This window comes from Ovis canadensis, chromosome 3 (assembly GCF_042477335.2).
Source record: "Ovis canadensis isolate MfBH-ARS-UI-01 breed Bighorn chromosome 3, ARS-UI_OviCan_v2, whole genome shotgun sequence".
NCBI classification, from domain to species: Eukaryota; Metazoa; Chordata; class Mammalia; order Artiodactyla; family Bovidae; genus Ovis; species Ovis canadensis.
Window position 1 is genome coordinate 114,244,761 of NC_091247.1, and position 17,464 is coordinate 114,262,224.

At 37.0% G+C, this 17,464-nt stretch overlaps 1 protein-coding gene across 1 annotated transcript in view; it reads left to right on the forward strand.

Moving 5' to 3' along the window:
* TRHDE (thyrotropin releasing hormone degrading enzyme) overlaps nucleotides 1-17,464 on the forward strand; it is a 461,351-nt gene that overhangs the window by 239,184 nt on the left and 204,703 nt on the right. Inside the window, exons 4-5 of the mRNA XM_069584013.1 lie at nucleotides 1,810-1,964; nucleotides 4,897-5,010. Of these exons, the coding sequence (XP_069440114.1) occupies nucleotides 1,810-1,964; nucleotides 4,897-5,010 (269 nt within the window). The remainder of the gene's footprint in view (nucleotides 1-1,809; nucleotides 1,965-4,896; nucleotides 5,011-17,464) is intronic.

The window sequence follows — 17,464 nt, forward strand, 5'->3', positions numbered from 1 at the left end:
TCTGATTCTGTCTTTGCATAGATAGTATCAGAATTGAACTGAACAGTGGGTCACTCTGTTGGAATTGCTTATTGATGATGTGAGACAACCCCCCTCTGCCTACGCCTTTTGCATACAATCAAAATTGATTCCGGAAACGTAAAAGACTGTCCCTCATTCCTTCCTTCTCCTTTTTTCCCTGAAGCGATCACAATTCTGAATTTGGTGTTTATCGTTCCCGAATGTGTGTGATTCTGTGTGCATTTTACCGCTACTCTTTGTCTGACCGTGAGTGTGCATGTGTGAATGCCCATTTTCCACCTATGGTGCTATTCGCCTTGCTTTTAAGCAGTGTATGTAAAGGGCATTCTACACTTTGCTCCCTCAGCATTATGTTTTTCTGATTATCCATGCTGATACATGTTGTGTTAGAATTTTGTGGTGAGACTATTTCAACTGTTGTATGGTATTCCTTTTTCAGAACTGTTTCACAGTTTCTCTGTCCAGTATCTTGGTGAAAGGCATGTAGTTTCTCCTTTCACTTTTACAAATGGTACCGCAGCAACATTCTTGTACCGTTTTTTTCTTAGCATCCTGGGGTGTTACTCCAGGGTTTATATGGTTAAGTGGAGCCAGCTTGCCAGGGTCTGAATCCTTACATCGCCGCTTGCTGGCTTTCCCAAGAAGCATTGACCACCAACTATTTTCAGCCCTTCTCCTGAGCATTCACGCCCTATCTCAGCTGCTGGCAACAAGCCATCAACTTGGCTTAGATCCTTTTAATTCCGGTAGATCCTGCTGGAGCCAATTCCCAGATGCCACTGCTTGCTCCTGGAGCCAGACCTCAGCAGGCCTGTGGCTTCACTTGCAATCACTACTTTGCATTTATGTACCATTTCTGGTCCATGAAAAGGTTTATTTTCCAGCCTGGAGATGATGTTTAGTTTTTCTTTTTCATATTTTATTTATCATTGCTATGTGTTTGGAGCAGAAGGAGCACCTCAAAGCATGAGCTTACTGTGTCACCTTAACCAACAGTTGACAGCATCATACCTTTACCAGCTTTTAAAGTAAGCATAGATCTTAAATCATCTAATAATAAATTTTTGGAGCTGAAAGGGATTTTAGAGATTATGATGTCTAATAACCTCATTTTGTAGGTGAGAGAATTGTGGTCTTGAGAAATTAAGTGATTTATTGATGTCATATATTTAATTAATGATGGAGGCAGGACCAGAACCAAAGCCTGCAGGTTCCCTCTGTAGTCCTTTTGATACTACATCGTCCATTATAACTTTCTTTATGTGAGCTATATCTGCATGTAACATTTTATTTTTAACAGGACTCAAAAATACATTAAAATTAAGCAATTAGAAATAGGACATGTCAGATTTTTAAACCACTGTGAGATGTTTTCTTTTAAACAATATTGACGTAAAAGCAAGAGTACAGTATTCTCTGCGTTGAGCTGATATATATTCATCAGAAGGCACAGTGCCTTGTGACTCTGTAGATTCCTGCTGCATTTGGTTTCCTTGACTTTCTGCAACTTATTAGGATAGGCGCATCAATAATGGTGCTGATACTTCCCACCTCCTCCACCACTGGGTCTGAAAATGGACTGTGATGGATGGATACGGCCAGCATTTACAGTGATAGCCTATATTTCTGCTGTCACGTAGAAATAGCAGGTAGTTTAATTTAGAAAAAAAAAATACTGAGAAAGAGCAAGTATTCTTTTTAACGAGAATTTCTGGACTTTTGTCAGACATGCATTTAGAATCTACTGTGTTTGTTAAAGCCTTTGGAATTGTTTTATTTTATTTCTAGATCTTTTAGCTGTGCCTAAGCATCCGTACGCTGCTATGGAGAACTGGGGACTAAGTATTTTTGTGGAACAAAGAATACTGCTGGATCCCAGTGTTTCGTCTATTTCTTATCTGCTGGATGTTACCATGGTCATTGTCCATGAGATATGTCACCAGGTATGAGAAAAGGATCAGGTGTAAGTATAATTGCAAACTATGGAGCATGCAAAATGACATCAGATAGTTAGATTAGGAGTTCAATTGTTATCCCCCGAATTGAGTTTTAATTCGGTGTAGAGCACTGTGTAGCGCTTCCCGGAAGGTATGTCGCTCTTCTCGAATGACAGCACAAACGAAAGCAAGCGCACAGGTTGTACTGAATGAGCAACTGTCAATCACTTTAGGTGAGGAGTGAGATGGCATCGCTACCCAGCGGCCTCTTTGGAGACCCCATCCACTCACTATTCTTTGTCAGCCTTGCTTTACTTTCTTGTGATTATTGGTGTGTATATTTGATAAGTGCAGTGATGGTGATGATTTATTGCATTGCTGCAAGATGCAGCCGAGTTCTGTGTACATGTCGAAATTTGCTTCTGCTGAAATCAATTTGTTATTCCCCTTCTCCCATCACACAGACACTTAGGAAGTCTTTCACTAACTCAGCCACAGACTCTTTGTTCTGAAATGATTGATATTTTTTTTGTCTTGGCATGTTTAGAAATTCATATGTAAATTAGCCCGCTTTGTCGTGAAGCTAAGATAAAATTAATTTCATGCATTTTACTACAATGAGCAAAAGGTATTACAGACTTCACAATACCTATTTGAATCTTGATTCTAATGAAAAGAATAACTGAAAATAAACGTCTGTGCTTTAATAAAAAGGAGGTTGTCCTGGTGACCGGAAACTATGGATAGTTTGTAAGTGAAAACACCAGAAATCTCAGTGTGAAACCGTAACACTTCAACTTGTTATCTTTTTAAAAAGTTTGAAAACCTTAAAGAGAGGTAGAAAATGTTGTCAGTGAAGACAGTTGAATAGGTAAATGCTGATACATGAACACAGACTTCATGATCAATTGTTCCGGGCCACGTGACTATTTACCTAAATGTCAGCCTTCGGCAGTGAACCTGTGTGGTGTTTGTACAGGCCATGCTGCTCAGCTAGGGCATGTGTTCCTTGCTTGAGTGACTTGAGCGGATCCATTGTAGAGATAACTAGTGCTTCTCTGTTGTGCTAAAAGTGGTTTCCAGCTAATCATATAATTCTTTGATGCAAAAACTGATTCCTTTTTGAACATTCCTAGACACAAGTTACATGTAGAGTTCTTTTGAAATAAGAGCATACTGATAATCGTTGTTCCTAGAACTGGATTTCATTTGTTCCAGACTCTCAGTTACTTTCTTGTTTTAGCTTAGTGATGTTCAGCTACTTACTATGAGGAAATGAACCAGAAGCTGGGAGAAACACATAATAATTTCCACTGTCAACGCCAAAGTATTTTCTACATTACTGTCTCTCCTCACCTACTTCTTATTGCAGTTTTTAAGATAGACTTTTAATTGCTGATCAAGAATAAAAAATACTTAAAATATCATTTAACTTGTGGTCATCAGCATGTTCAGAATTATCTTGTATTTGTATTTCGATTAGAGATCCTTCTGAGTAAGAGATACTTTATTATTAATATTGAAACGCTCTGCCACCAAGCTATTTAGCTCTTAAAGCCGTAGAGCTATGATCTGATACTTGCCTAACTGTCTTTTCCTTCTGTTTCTTAAATAGCTCACTCCCACTTAGAATCTTCACACTGAGTTACTTATAAATGCCTAAAATCCTCTTGCCTAAGGCTTTCTCATGGCTCCTTCTTATCATTAAAGTCTGAGCTCAAATGTCATCTGGTTAGAGAGAACCTTTTGGCTTTTACAGTCTAAAGCAACCCCTCCCCCATACATATCACGTTTTAATAGGACCTGAAATTCTATTGTTTCTTTGTTTCTTTTTTATTTTCTATCTCACCTCATTGTCCCTTCCTCCACAATAAAGTGTTCGCTGCCTCAGAAGGGACGTTGTCTAACTTTTCATCATTAAATCCCAAGTGTCATAGTTCCTGGTATATAATGTTTTTTGTTTGTTTTGTTTTTTTTAATGAAAAAAGAATTCCTTTAAGCTTTTTCTGAACTCAGCAAGGAATTCAGGGTAATGCATCATGATCTAATCAAAACACCAGTTAAAAATTACAACATTACTTTTCTTGAAGTGATCTTAGGGGTCTTTCTGGTCCAAACTCATTATCATAGAGAGTCGGGTTTGGAGCATCTTGAAAGCCTTCCGTTCTTTCAGTCAGCTGACGTTGTCTGTGAAACGCCTCTGCCACGGAAGGTGCTGCTCCAGTACTTCCTGTGGTGAGCTCACTACTTCTTGAGGCAGTAGTTTCCATCTTCATCCATTTTAGTCTGTTAGAGGGTCTCCTGCATTTTTAGCAACCTCTACCAATTGACAGACTTCCCTGGTGGCTCAGATGGTAAAGCATCTGCCTGCAACACGGGAGAGCCAGGTTTGATCCCTGGGTTGGGAAGATCTCCTGGAGAAGGAAATGGCAACCCACTCCAGTATTCCTGCCTGGAGAATCCCAGGGACGGAGGAGCCTGGTAGGCTACAGTCCATGGGGTCGCAAAGAGTCAGACACGACTGAGCGACTTCACTTCACTTCACCAATTGACAAACCCCAATTTCCATCCATTAGTCCTGATTTGTCTCCTGCAGGGCCACAGAACCCAAGCTTCTCTTAAATATTAGGTCTTCAAATATTTGAAGACAACTGTCAGCAATTTTTTTTTCTCCTGAGTCCGTCCTTTCCTAGGTTAAATATTCTTTTCTTGTTCCTTGATCATTTTATTTTTGTTCTATCCTGCATGCACTTATTAAAAAATTAGCATCACCCAAGTAGTCCAATTAATAGTCTTGCTATAACCTATTTTAGGATCCCCAAATCAGTTAGAAAATGAATTCCAGTTGTGATCATCATAGTTGAATACATTTAATTCTAGATGAGATAACTCTGGCTAGAGGTGATTTTATCTGATGCCCATTCATCTGTGATGGCAGTGGTTTGGTGACCTCGTGACTCCCGTGTGGTGGGAAGACGTGTGGCTGAAGGAAGGGTTTGCTCACTACTTTGAGTTCGTTGGCACAGACTACCTCTATCCCGGCTGGAACATGGTAAGTGCATTTCTCTTTAATTGTTTGGAACTCTCAGTGAAAGCTTGATCATCCCATGTCATGCTGGGCTTATCTGATGGTGAGACGTGTTTGAAAATGCCAACTGATGCATGAAAAAAATTAGCTACCCAACAAAAGAAATGTAACCCAAAATATAAATGGTAGTATTCTAGAAGAATTCTCTTTTAGTTATTAGAACTAAATACAGTCTGATTGGTTATCCATTGATTTCAAAATACTACAAGTTTTCTAAATAAAAATATTTTGGATTGCAATATTTGATAACAAAGATAAACTATCCCATAAATTGATAAGGTAATAGCAATTGATAAGTTATATTTTAAATGTGTATAGGATATGTCAATATATAGGAAGGAAAATGAGAACTTAATATTCAGTGTGATGAACTCAAAACATAGCTAAAATCTTTGATACATTTTTTTTTTACTTTAGGATTAAATGATTTAATGAGATCCCTAAATTTATAAAGACTTGTGCGCATTATATCCAAACTTGTATGTCTGAATCTGAAGTAGAGTTTCTTGTACCAGAAGCAGTGACGTTCTTGAACATCCTAGAAGAAAAGTGGACGGGGGATATGATTTCTATATGTTGTTCAGTGTAAGTTTTTCATTTTATGGCCTTCCCTGGTGGCTCAGATGGTAAAGCGTCTGCCTGCATTGCGGGAGACCTGGGCTTGTTCCCTGGGTCGGGAAGATCCCCTGGAGAAGGCAATGGCAACCCACTCCAGTACTCTTGCCTGGAGAGTCCCATGGACAGAGCAGCCTTGTAAGCTACAGTCCATGGGGTCGCAAAGAGTCCGACACGACTGAGCGGCTTCACTTCACTTCCCTTCATTTTATACAAGCTTCCATTAATGAGTAAGTGACTATGTTATTAAATAGAACCCAGGATGTAGGCTGTTTTGGAATTTGAACTTTGTTTTTAAAATTTACTTCATCATTATTTTTGGCTGTACTGAGTCTCAGTTGCTGCTCGGGGCTTCCCCGCTGCTGCCGCAGGTGGGGACTGCTCTTTAGCTGTGGTGTGAGGGTGTGGAGCACGCGCTCAGGGTGCATGGGCTTCAGCGGCTGCGGTGCATGCACTTGGTTGCTCCGAGGCACGTGGGCTCCTCCCAGATCAGGGACCGAACCTGTGTCTCCTGCACTGGCAGTCAGATTCTTTGCCCCTGAGCTGCCAGGGAAGTCTGGAACTTGAATTTTAAATTTAAGTGGCGCTATGTAAAAATTGCAAAATACTAACATTTGCCGACTTCCAGAAGCTCAAAAGCTCAAATTTCACCTGGGTTATAGCTTGAGTGATAATATAAATTTATTTTACACCACTCCGTTTTTGATATTTAAACTACTAATATATGTGATTATCTAATTATCTGTCATGATTACAAGTGTGATATGGTGAAATATAAAGTTGTCCATTAAGTCATGATGTAACTTTTCTACCATACTCCTACTGAGTGTAAAAGGTGATCTTACATATCTCAGAAGAAATGTTACAATTGTAATATCATACTGATATGTTTGAATTATCCAGTTTTATTTATATTTTATAAAAACAACATGGTTCATTTGTACAAATATGTGAATTAATTTTACTTGGCCTTATATATCTAGGTATATATCTATAAATAATACAATTTTAAAAATCTTATTTGAACTATTTTATTTTATCATTGAAATTAATTTAAAAAATGCTTTTAAAGAACTTTGAAGAAAAATTATCAATAGCATGCAGTATTTATTATTAAAGGTATTTTTTAAACAAATATGCAGTTTTAAAACTGAAATATTAAGGATATTGAAATATTTGTAAAAATATATTTTGGTTTCTAATTGACTTTCAACCAAATTTGTTTAAAATTTTTATTTAATTTTCATTATGCTGTGAGTTATTACTGATTGGTAATTCTGTTATGTTTTAATGTTTAAAATGTTAGTATTATAAATGACATGTTACTCATATAGGTAAGATTTTTTTCTTAGCTCATTGAGCTATCTATGACAAAATCTATTCAGCATTATAAAAATAAATCTTAGATTGAAAAGCTATGAACAGAATTATAATCATGGTGAAAACTGACAGTTTTTGATGGTTTTAGCATTGCAGTCTACCCCAAGTTTCAATGTTCCCATACTAAATTTTGTTTTCAAATAATTTTTTATATTTCTTCATTATTTTATCAATCAAATTATAAATGGAGAGCATTTTTGTAAGAATATTGAAAATGAATACAGAGGATAAGTAACACTTCTGATACTTTATCCTAAATACAATAAAAACCATGTATTGAAAGCATTTATAACAAATGTTTTGGTGTGGTAAGATATAAATCCATATTTTATAATCAAAAATGGGGATTAATGATGGATTATACTAAGAAATGAAAGCATAAACTCCATCACAACTAACTAGGCAATGGTGGAAGCAAGCTTGCTGCTTTTGCTTTTTTAGTAGTTTTTAAAATTTAGTTTGTAGAGTACTTCAGTATATTAAATTTATAAAACCTGTAAGAAGAGACTCTAAACAAATGCTCCTCCACGATCATTAATATCCTCTTTGCAAACAAAAATTTAAGACAAGTCAGCCACATAAATAAGAAAGGATATTAAGTGACTTTAAGGCTGTGTCAGCACTATTTTTCATAATGGCATCAGCAAAAGAGTGAAAGAAATACTAAGAAGAACAAGAGTGATGGCTGTGTCAGCAGTAACTCATACTGTTGTGATATACACAAGAGCTTGACTATGAGAGCAAGGCTCGGGCTGCACTAGAACTTAGCTGAAATTAGAAAAGTCAGAAGTCAGACGTGTCTCAGAAGACTTAAAGTAAGCAAACTGACCTCTTTTGCCTCTAATCTCAAAAACCATGGTTTTGTTATTTTTAGACAACAACACTCAAACACTGAAATACAACTTCAGCTTGCTAGGGAGATTACTGTGACAGTCTATGTTTTATGGAATAGCAATAAAGAAGCCCAGAATTACACAATATTGTTAAGGAAGCTAAACCTAAGTTCTGGTTTAGAATGGTATACTTATGTGGCCTCTTAGGCTGTATATATGCATATGTATGTGTTTATAGACAGTTTCTGCTGAAGAAATAATGTTTTTTTACATTAAGAACACTACATGAAATAAACACTACTATCAAATCTTTTTCCCCAACAAACTAACCAAGTATACCATTTTATAGATATGGGTCTTTACAGGTAGTATGATATAAGGTCAGGAAATAGATTGACAAGAAGTAATTCAGATTCCAAAAAGGCATTTCACTTCTTGACTCATCTTTATCACTTGAGAAATGGGATGACTGTATTGACTTAATAAGCACACATGATTTTTGTGAGGATAAAATAACTTGCAAGTTCTTAGAAATCCGTGAACAAATGTGAATAGGTATCATAGACCTGGAAAATATAAATGTTCCATTAGAAAGGGGCATTGATTTTATGTATAATACCCTAACACTTCCAACCTTAGTAAGCTATTTTGATGCCCTAGATTTTATAACGATTACCTATAGATTGAGTTGGATCATAAGGAAGGCTGAGGACTGAAGAACTGATGCTCTCAAACTGTGATGTTGGAAAAGATTCTTGAGAGTCCCTTGGACAGCAGGGAGATCAAACCAGTGAATCCTAAAGGAAATCAACCCTGAATATTCTTTGGAAGGACTGATGCTGAAACTGCAGTACTTTGGCCACCTGATGGTGAAGAGCCAACTCATTGGAAAAAACCCTGATCCTGGGAAAGATTGAAGGCAGGAGAAGGGGGTGATAGAGAATGAGGTGGTTGGGTGGCATCACTGACCAAGTGAGTTTGAGCAAGCTCAGGGAGATAGTGAAGGACAGGGAAGCCTGGGGTGCTGAAGTCCTTGGGATCACAAAGAGTCAAACATGATTAGTGACTGAAAAACAACGTGTAAAGATTACAAAAAAAATTCTGTAAACTTTGTATATAGACTCAGTCTCTTCAAATCAATGCTTAACTATATTGGCAATGTGGACTATTTTATAGGTACATAAGCTTTATATCATGTTTCATTCATCAAACAGAAGTGTCAAGATCACTTAGATTATTTTGTGGGGTTAGATTTCATAGAGTGAGTCGACAACTTGATGACTATTCTATCACAGTTTGTTGTTAAGGACAATATTATTGGATGAATTAAGTTGCATTAAGCTATTGATGACCGTCATATTAAATCTTACTGTGATTCCTCCAAAGGGAGAAAATAAAGGATCCATGCAGCATAGTTACTGTTCAACAAGTCTTTATCATTTTAATTTGAAAAAGGTATATGATAAAAGAGTTTTAATACAGGAAAAGGATAAATAGTAAAATGATATCATGAAGAAATCCTTATTTTGCAGACCCAGTGCTGATGTAGGCCAAATCATATTCCCTGTGCGTATTGGACAGGTTTTCACTGCAATCAACCCTGCATATTACACAGGTTTTCACTATAATCAGCCCTGCCTATTGCACAAGTTTTTACTATAATTTGTATCTATATGATAGATCTATCCTGTAGTTTCCTGAATGTAGCCTTGTAAGAATGTGCTTGCTATAATGAGAATTATTAAACATGTGTATATTCTCTTATTAAATAACTTGGGATGCTGAGGAGCTTCACACAGCAGTAACTTTAGACACTGATAAAGTCCAAGGACTGGGAATTCATCTTAAATTTTTATGAGGGCACATACCTGGGCAGAAAGATAAGTATTAATAGAGAATTGTGCAGCTAAACTTAATTATGCTAAATACTTAGGATATCTCAAAGTGTATTGCCCAAAACCTTGATAAATGTTCTCAATGTTTTTAACATGGTCAGGATTAAAATGGTAAAAATGAATTCTGCCATTAGACTCAGTATGTGGTAAAACAAAAATTGCCTTCTAAATTTAATAGGCACTGCAATAAAATTATCTTTGCTTCTTAAATTATTTTATTTTTATTCAAAAAGAAGATGAGAAAATCATTGGTGAACTGAAATAGATACAGAATTTATTGAGTTCATTTGCTTCCAGTTTAAACATAAAGATATATTGATTAATTATTCCAAACAATAATAAAAACTCTGCTATTCAGAGAGGGGGAAATAGAAAATTAGAGAAAAATTATTTTTGTTAATATGTTACTTGTTCAGCTCTTCATGTCTTAAGTCCATCTTTGATTTAATGTCTATAAAAAAAAATGTTTTCACGTGCCTTTCAGAGTTAGTTAATACACATTTCAACAGTAGTTGGCATGTTGGTACTTATAATTCATCAATATTAAAATATATTTGCCCACGAGAGCTATGGTGTCAGAGATGGACCATCTGGGAATTAAATATTTGTTTTAGAATCTTACCTTCAGTTCAGTTCAGTTGCTCAGTCGTGTCTGACTCTTTGGACCCCATGAATCGCAGCACGCCAGGCCTCCCTGTCCATCACCAACTCCTGGAGTTCACTCAGACTCACGTCCATCGAGTCAGTGATGCCTTCCAGCCATCTCATCCTCTGTCGTCCCCTTCTCCTCCTGCCCCCAATCCCTCCCAGCATCAGAGTCTTTTCCAATGAGTCAACTCTTCGAATGAGGTAGCCAAAGTACTGGAGTTTCAGCTTTAGCATCATTCCTTCCAAAGAAATCCCAGGGCTGATCTCCTTCAGAATGGACTGGTTGGATCTCCTTGCAGTCCAAGGGACTCTCAAGAGTCTTCTCCAACACCACAGTTCAAAAGCATCAATTCTTCGGGCCTCAGCCTTCTTCACAGTCCAACTCTCACATCCATACATGACCACAGGAAAAACCATAGCCTTGACTAGATGGACCTTAGTCGGCAATACCAAATAAATGTGAGTATATATGTAGATTTCCCATGCAGTTGTATTTTGTCTATTGTGATAAAAAATCCACATATAATATTCTACTCCTGATGTCAGTAAATTAGAAGATGATGCAATTGTTTTCAACTGGTCGATATTTTATTCTCAACTGATTGACGTATTGAATGTAAAAAATTTAAAGATTTCTATTGGTTAGTCCCAAGGGTCTGTGATATTTTTGATCCATCTCAGTAGCTTAACAGTGACATTTACATTGAAAGACTAGAAGAAAAGTAGAAGGGGTGCCTCTGGGTCTGTTGGGGGTCACAGTCTTCAAAATGGACTTCTTTGTGCTTTCCCCTTACTCTTCCCTCCGAATCCCTCTGTAAGTAATCTTTCTTCACGTTGAAAACATTAACTTTTGTTTTTTAAAGAAGAGAAAAATTTTTTTTTCTTATTTGAGGGAATCTGGGGAGCAGCAGCCTTCTATTCTGGAAAAATGGGGTTGCTTTCTCCTTAGCATTAGAGGTCAGAGAAGTTTGGAGCTTTGGTGGACAATTTTTGCCTGTTATTGTTGAGTCACTAAGCCGTGTCTGACTCTTTTACATAATAGACACATAGAAAAAGTCCACAGAGGAAATAAGAGCTAGCAAAGAGAACAATCTTAGAGAAAAGTTTCTCATAGAATTCGTCTGAATTCTGAGTAAATGAAAGAGGATTCTGAGATGCAAAGGCCTAATGCATTGAGAATGAGATTTACACTCAGAATGTACAAATTAGTTTAATCTAGGAGAAGGCAATGACACCCCACTCCAGTACTCTTGCCTGGAAAAGCCCATGGGTGGGGGAGCCTGGTACGCTGTAGTCTGTGGGGTCACTAAGAGTCGGACACGACTGAGCAACTTCACTGTGACTTTTCACTTTCATGCATTGGAGAAGGAAATGGCAACCCACTCCAGTGTTCTTGCCTGGACAATCCCAGGGACGGGGGAGCCCGATGGGCTGTCGTCTATGGGATCGCACAGAGTTGGACACGACTGAAGCGACTTAGCAGCAGGATGTCAGTGTTAAGAAGCAGGTCAGAGACTTGGCTTCTGATTAATGATGACTGAAGAGATATTAGGCCTTCCCAAGTGGCTCAGTGGTAAAGAATTTGCCTGCCAGTGCAGGAGACACAGGAGATGTTCAATCCCTGAGTTGGGAACATACCCTGGAGGAGGAAATGACACCCCACTCTGGTATTCTTGCCTGCAAAGTCCCATGGATAGAGGAGCCTGGTGGGCTACAGTCTACGAGGTTGCAAAGAGTTGGACATAACCGAGATGCATGCACAAAGAGATATTAAAAATTTCTAGCAAAGAAGGACAGTGAAAAAAAGAAATGCACCTGTTGTACTAACGTTAAAATAATTCCCACTAAAGCTAATACATAACTAATTGGGTTAACATTTTCTCGTTAGGACTAATTCTGTGCTTTTTACCAATGACCTTACTGATGTGCTGGTAGCCCTGTTAAGAATATCAGTTAGAAGGAAGAGTGAATAAGGCCAGTCTTTAGTTAACTGTTGATGTACATTAACTGACTTAGAAACTTTATGGTAAAAATACAGTTTTGAGATGACAACTGAAGTATTGATAATACATTCATATATTTGTTTATACTTATAGATTTTATATAACAATCAAGATGTTGGCTTCACAGTTTGAGAAATGGAAACTTTTGAAAAGCTTATTATCAAAGTGTGTTGTTTCAGAAAATGTAAATCTGCTTTATTTACTGCTTCAAATGAAAGGCCAACTTTTATTAAATACTTTTAGAAAGGGAAGAAAAAGTAAGCATAACTCATTAGTATTCATATATACTTCTATACAGGTATGTATCTGAGAGGGTTTTCTTAGTCACATTACCTCACTTTTTTAACTATATGAATTTTTAAAATTTAAAACAAAGCTGCAAATTGAAATTTCATGTATGTTCTTAAAGAATGATTTTTTAAAAAGCCATTTATGTTCAGAAAGACACTAAGTGTTTCAGGTTTTGTATATTTTAAACTTAGTGATAAAAGATAAATGAGCATTCCCTTTGGAATAAAATATTTCTTCCAGAGACCATGTGCAGTTTGCATTGTGTCAGGCTCTTTCTACCTTTCCTTAGGAATTGCAAAAGCAATCAATACATTGACAGGATTAGACACTTCCTAAGAAGAAAACTTTTGCTGAACCTGAAGCCTAACAATAAAGCAAGGCTGTCCTTTTTCATATCTAGGGACAAAGCAGGAAAAGTTAACCCATTCATTACCAGGTGAGAGCAGTTTGTGAGCAAAATGTTCCGACATCACTTGATAAACAGAAAATGGATGATGCCAAAAATATACCAAGACAATTAAGTGTTCTGTTAGACATCATTGTTCATAAGTATTTATGACTTACAATAGCAGATTATACCAGTTTAATCTGTCCTTTTACTACACCTGGTTTAAAAAAAAAGTTTATCTTCTTATGATGCATGAATTGCTCAACACTTTATTTTAGTCAGTGTATTATAGATATATTACAAAGAATTTGCTTTGCAAAATCTGTAACATGAACATAAGCAAAAAAAAAAAAAACCAAAAACTGGGGACCAAGAGGACAACCAAAGACTAATTCATTAATTTTCCAATTATTAATCATCCTTAACCAGGTCGCTATATGTGTTAAAAGACATGAGAACACAACTTATTTCTAAACCAGGAGTGACTGTTTCAGTCCATAACACTTTATGGGACTTTTTTTTTTCCTTCTTTTCATCAAGGTTACTTTAACACTGTTCAAATGTTACTAGACAAGAATGTGATAAATGAAAGTAGTGAGTTCAAGTAATATTTTCGAAGAGCCAAAAATGGAAGAGACCTTCCTGTCCAGAGAAGCAAAAAGCAATAATTTGAGGCTCGTGAGATTTTGCTTCAATTACTCCAGTAACACTTGCAAAAATAAAGACATGTAATATTTACTGTGTACCATTAAGCACTTTAGATACATTAATTCCCTGTGAAACAGAGTAAGACCTTCTGCTATGTATTTTGAAAGTACACATCTTTGCTGTCATTTTTCTTAAGAGTCTGAGAGTGTGGTAATGGTTAGACATCTATGCAGGCCACCACTCAAGCAGCTCTCTTCAACTATGAATTCAAAAAGATGTTTTGGGGTAGAACCTGTTTTGACACTGAGTTAAATAACCTCTGTGGGTCTACCGTTCATAAAGTAAGCTTTTTTTGAAGCTATTTATATATTTAGCTTTTTACCTTTCCCTGGTACTAATGAAATAAAATTCTTTATGATTATTGGAATGTTATCTTTGTCATATTGATCTTTAATTAAGATATAAGGGGATGCTTACTTTTCTCGAAGAACCTACTTTAAATCCACCTGTGTCCAATTTATTCTGTTAACCATGTTATTTTGTCTTCTCCAGATTTCATATATAGTTCAGTGATGCCTTTCCTGGGTGCTATCAATGTTAATTTTACATATACTAGTTTGATGGATTGCTGCCCCAGGTTTGCCCATTGCATTGTTATACATTTCATTCATTCTGTTTAATGAATTAATTCAGAGAATTATCAAGTGCCTAAAATGAGACCTTCATTTTGCTGTTAGCAGAGACCTGCTATATATCAGCTTCTTATACACTGCATTTTATCTTTTGTGTGGTAGTTTCAGTTAGAAGGTGTGATTAGATTTAGGATTTTATATTTTTTACCTGTTAGTTGACAACCATGGAAGAAAAGTTATGACCAACCTAGACAGCATATTAAAAAGCAGAGACATTACTTTGCCAACAAAGGTCCATTTAGTCAAAGCTGTGGTTTTTCCAGTGGTCATGTATGGATGTGAGTTGGACTGTGAAGAAAGCTGAGCTCCCAAGAATCGATACTTTTGAAATTGTGGTGTTGGAGAAGACTCCTGAGAGTCCTTGGATTGCAAGGAGATCCAACCAGTCCATCCTAAAGGAAATCAGTCCTGAATATTTACTGGAAGGACTGATGCTGAAGCTAAAACTCCAATACTTTGGCCACCTGATGCAAAGAACTGACTCATTGGAAAAGACCCCGATTCTGGGAAAGATTGAAAGCAGGAGGAGAAGGGGACGACCGAGGATGAGACGGTTTGATGGCATCACTGACTCATGGCCATGAATTGGAGTAAGCTCCAGGAGTTGGTGATGGACAGGGAGGCCTGGCATGCTGCAGCCCATGGGGTCACAGAGTTGGACACGACTGAGCGACTGAACTGACAGCCATGCTTCTGTCAGAAGCTGTTTAGTTTATGGGATAGCTCAGAAACGCAGATCCATAAACTCGGTCAGACTCTTCATATTCAGGGATATGTTTGGAGAATAAGATTTAGTGCAGTAAGTCTCAGAGGATTAGCCAAATGATGGAGCAGGAAGAACATCTAGCTACCTATTATCATTTTCATATTACATGGATCAAATATTCTCTAACATTTACTCGGATTTACCTAGTAACAATAGCTATTTATTTTTATTTAGATTTTGAGTATCTTTCTGCTCAGTTAAGTTCTGTTCTTTCCCAAAGCTTCACAGCTTTGCTCAGAAGATGAGTACTTAAAAAAATTTTTTTAAAGATTTCTGTTCTTCTCTTTGTAGTGGTGGTGATGGTATGGTGGGGTATTTTCATCTAAATATTATTTATTTCCCAAGTTTTCTGATTCCAGACCTCACTGATTTCAAAAACTTTCCATTAGGATGCAAATAGAAATTGAATCTCAGTATGTATTTCAAAATACTCTGGGTTATGTTTTATTAGTCAAGTATTACGGGGTCTTCCTAGCTTATTTATTTATTTATTTATTTTTAAAATTTTTATTTATTTATTTGGCTGCTCTGGGTCTTAGTTGTAGCATGTGGGATCTAGCTCCCTGATCAGGGATTGAACCTGGGCCCCCTGCACTGGGAGCTCAGTCTTAGCCACTGGACCACCAGGGAATTCCCTAGCTTATTTTTAATGTACCTGAAAATATTAGCAACTTCTTGTGATTGATGTGCAGAGCAAATGCATGATATACCAAAAAGGGTTGGCAAATCTGATTTTATTGTAATGTCTTATCAGCTTTTCGAAACAATTAAGCACAGAGATAGAGGAAGATTCTTATTGCCAGGGTAGACAGAGGGTTATTGAGCATATGAAAAAGCCATTACCTCTTTATGCAGAAGGTCCTGGAGTGACATGTAGAAGAATAAGTATGAACTCATGTGAGCTAACAAAGGACAAGAATTAAATCCCTCCCACTGAACAGTACATTTCATCAGTTAAGGAAGTTTATTTCACCATTATTTCTCAACATTTAACCCAAAGTATAGCATCAATGAGGTAATCAATAATAAAAATCGGGTCAAAAGTTAACAAACATTTTTGAAATGAAAGACATTAAAAATTATGAAAGATTGTAAGATTGTTTATATCATATAGGAACTCATTCATTCAATTATTAATAAAAAGGATAGTGAGATTAAAACACATGTAAAGCTATATTTGGTAAGTGTCTGAAGGAAAACAGAAGGAAAAAATGTCAAGAAATCCTAAAAAATAAAGGGAAGCTAAAATGGTATGAACATTCTAAGAGGGTTATGTAAAAGCCCAAGGCATATGGCGATTGTTCACAGTGATTTTGGGGGGCTGCTAGTTGACTCATTGGAAAAGACTGATGCTGGGAGGGATTGGGGGCAGGAGGAGAAGGGGACGACCGAGGATGAGATGGCTGGATGGCATCACCGACTCGATGGACGTGAATCTGAGTGAGCTCCGAGAGATGGTGATGGACAGGGAGGCCTGGCGTGCTGCGATTCATGGGGTCGCAAAGAGTCGGACACAACTGAGCGACTGAACTGAAGAATCAGAATGAGCGATGTAATTAGGCAAACTGTTCATAATTATTACTGTGATTGACATTATTTGAAGCACATTCAAGGTTATTCTGTAACACACAAGGTTATCATAATTAATAAATGTACAAATGACTAATCGATAGTGACTTCTGACATGTCAGTATTGCTCTATCTTGAAGGTTCTTGAGTAAGTATGCAGAAGGTTTAGAATTTGGTTGAATACAATGCAGCCCATTTTGTGTTTCATCTTAGCATTTCCTCTTAACTGTGTCACACCTTGGATAATATGGGACATGACACTATCAGCCTGGATGTTACAAACGAAACATAAGTCAACTGAAGGGTGTAGGCATGGAAGAGACTCACAGTTTAAGGCACTTTCTTTGTGTTAATCATGCTTGGGAGTATATCAGTTCATAAAAACATGTGCAGTGGGTTATTTGGGGTTATGAGAGCCTTAGAAAGTGATCCAAAATAGTCTTGTACAGATATAATTGCTCTTTTAGTTGCTGCATTGACTAAGGTATCTTAAAGTGTTTGTCACTTGGCAGTGGATGAAGTGTGGTTAATGGTTAGAAGAAATAAGAACATTACGACAATTTTGGTTACTTACTGTAAGGCTTATATGAAATTACATAATACTATTGTATGCTTTGGCCACCTGATGTGAAGAGCCAACTCCCTAGAAAAGACCCTAATGCTGGGAAAGATTGAGGGCAGGAAGAGAAG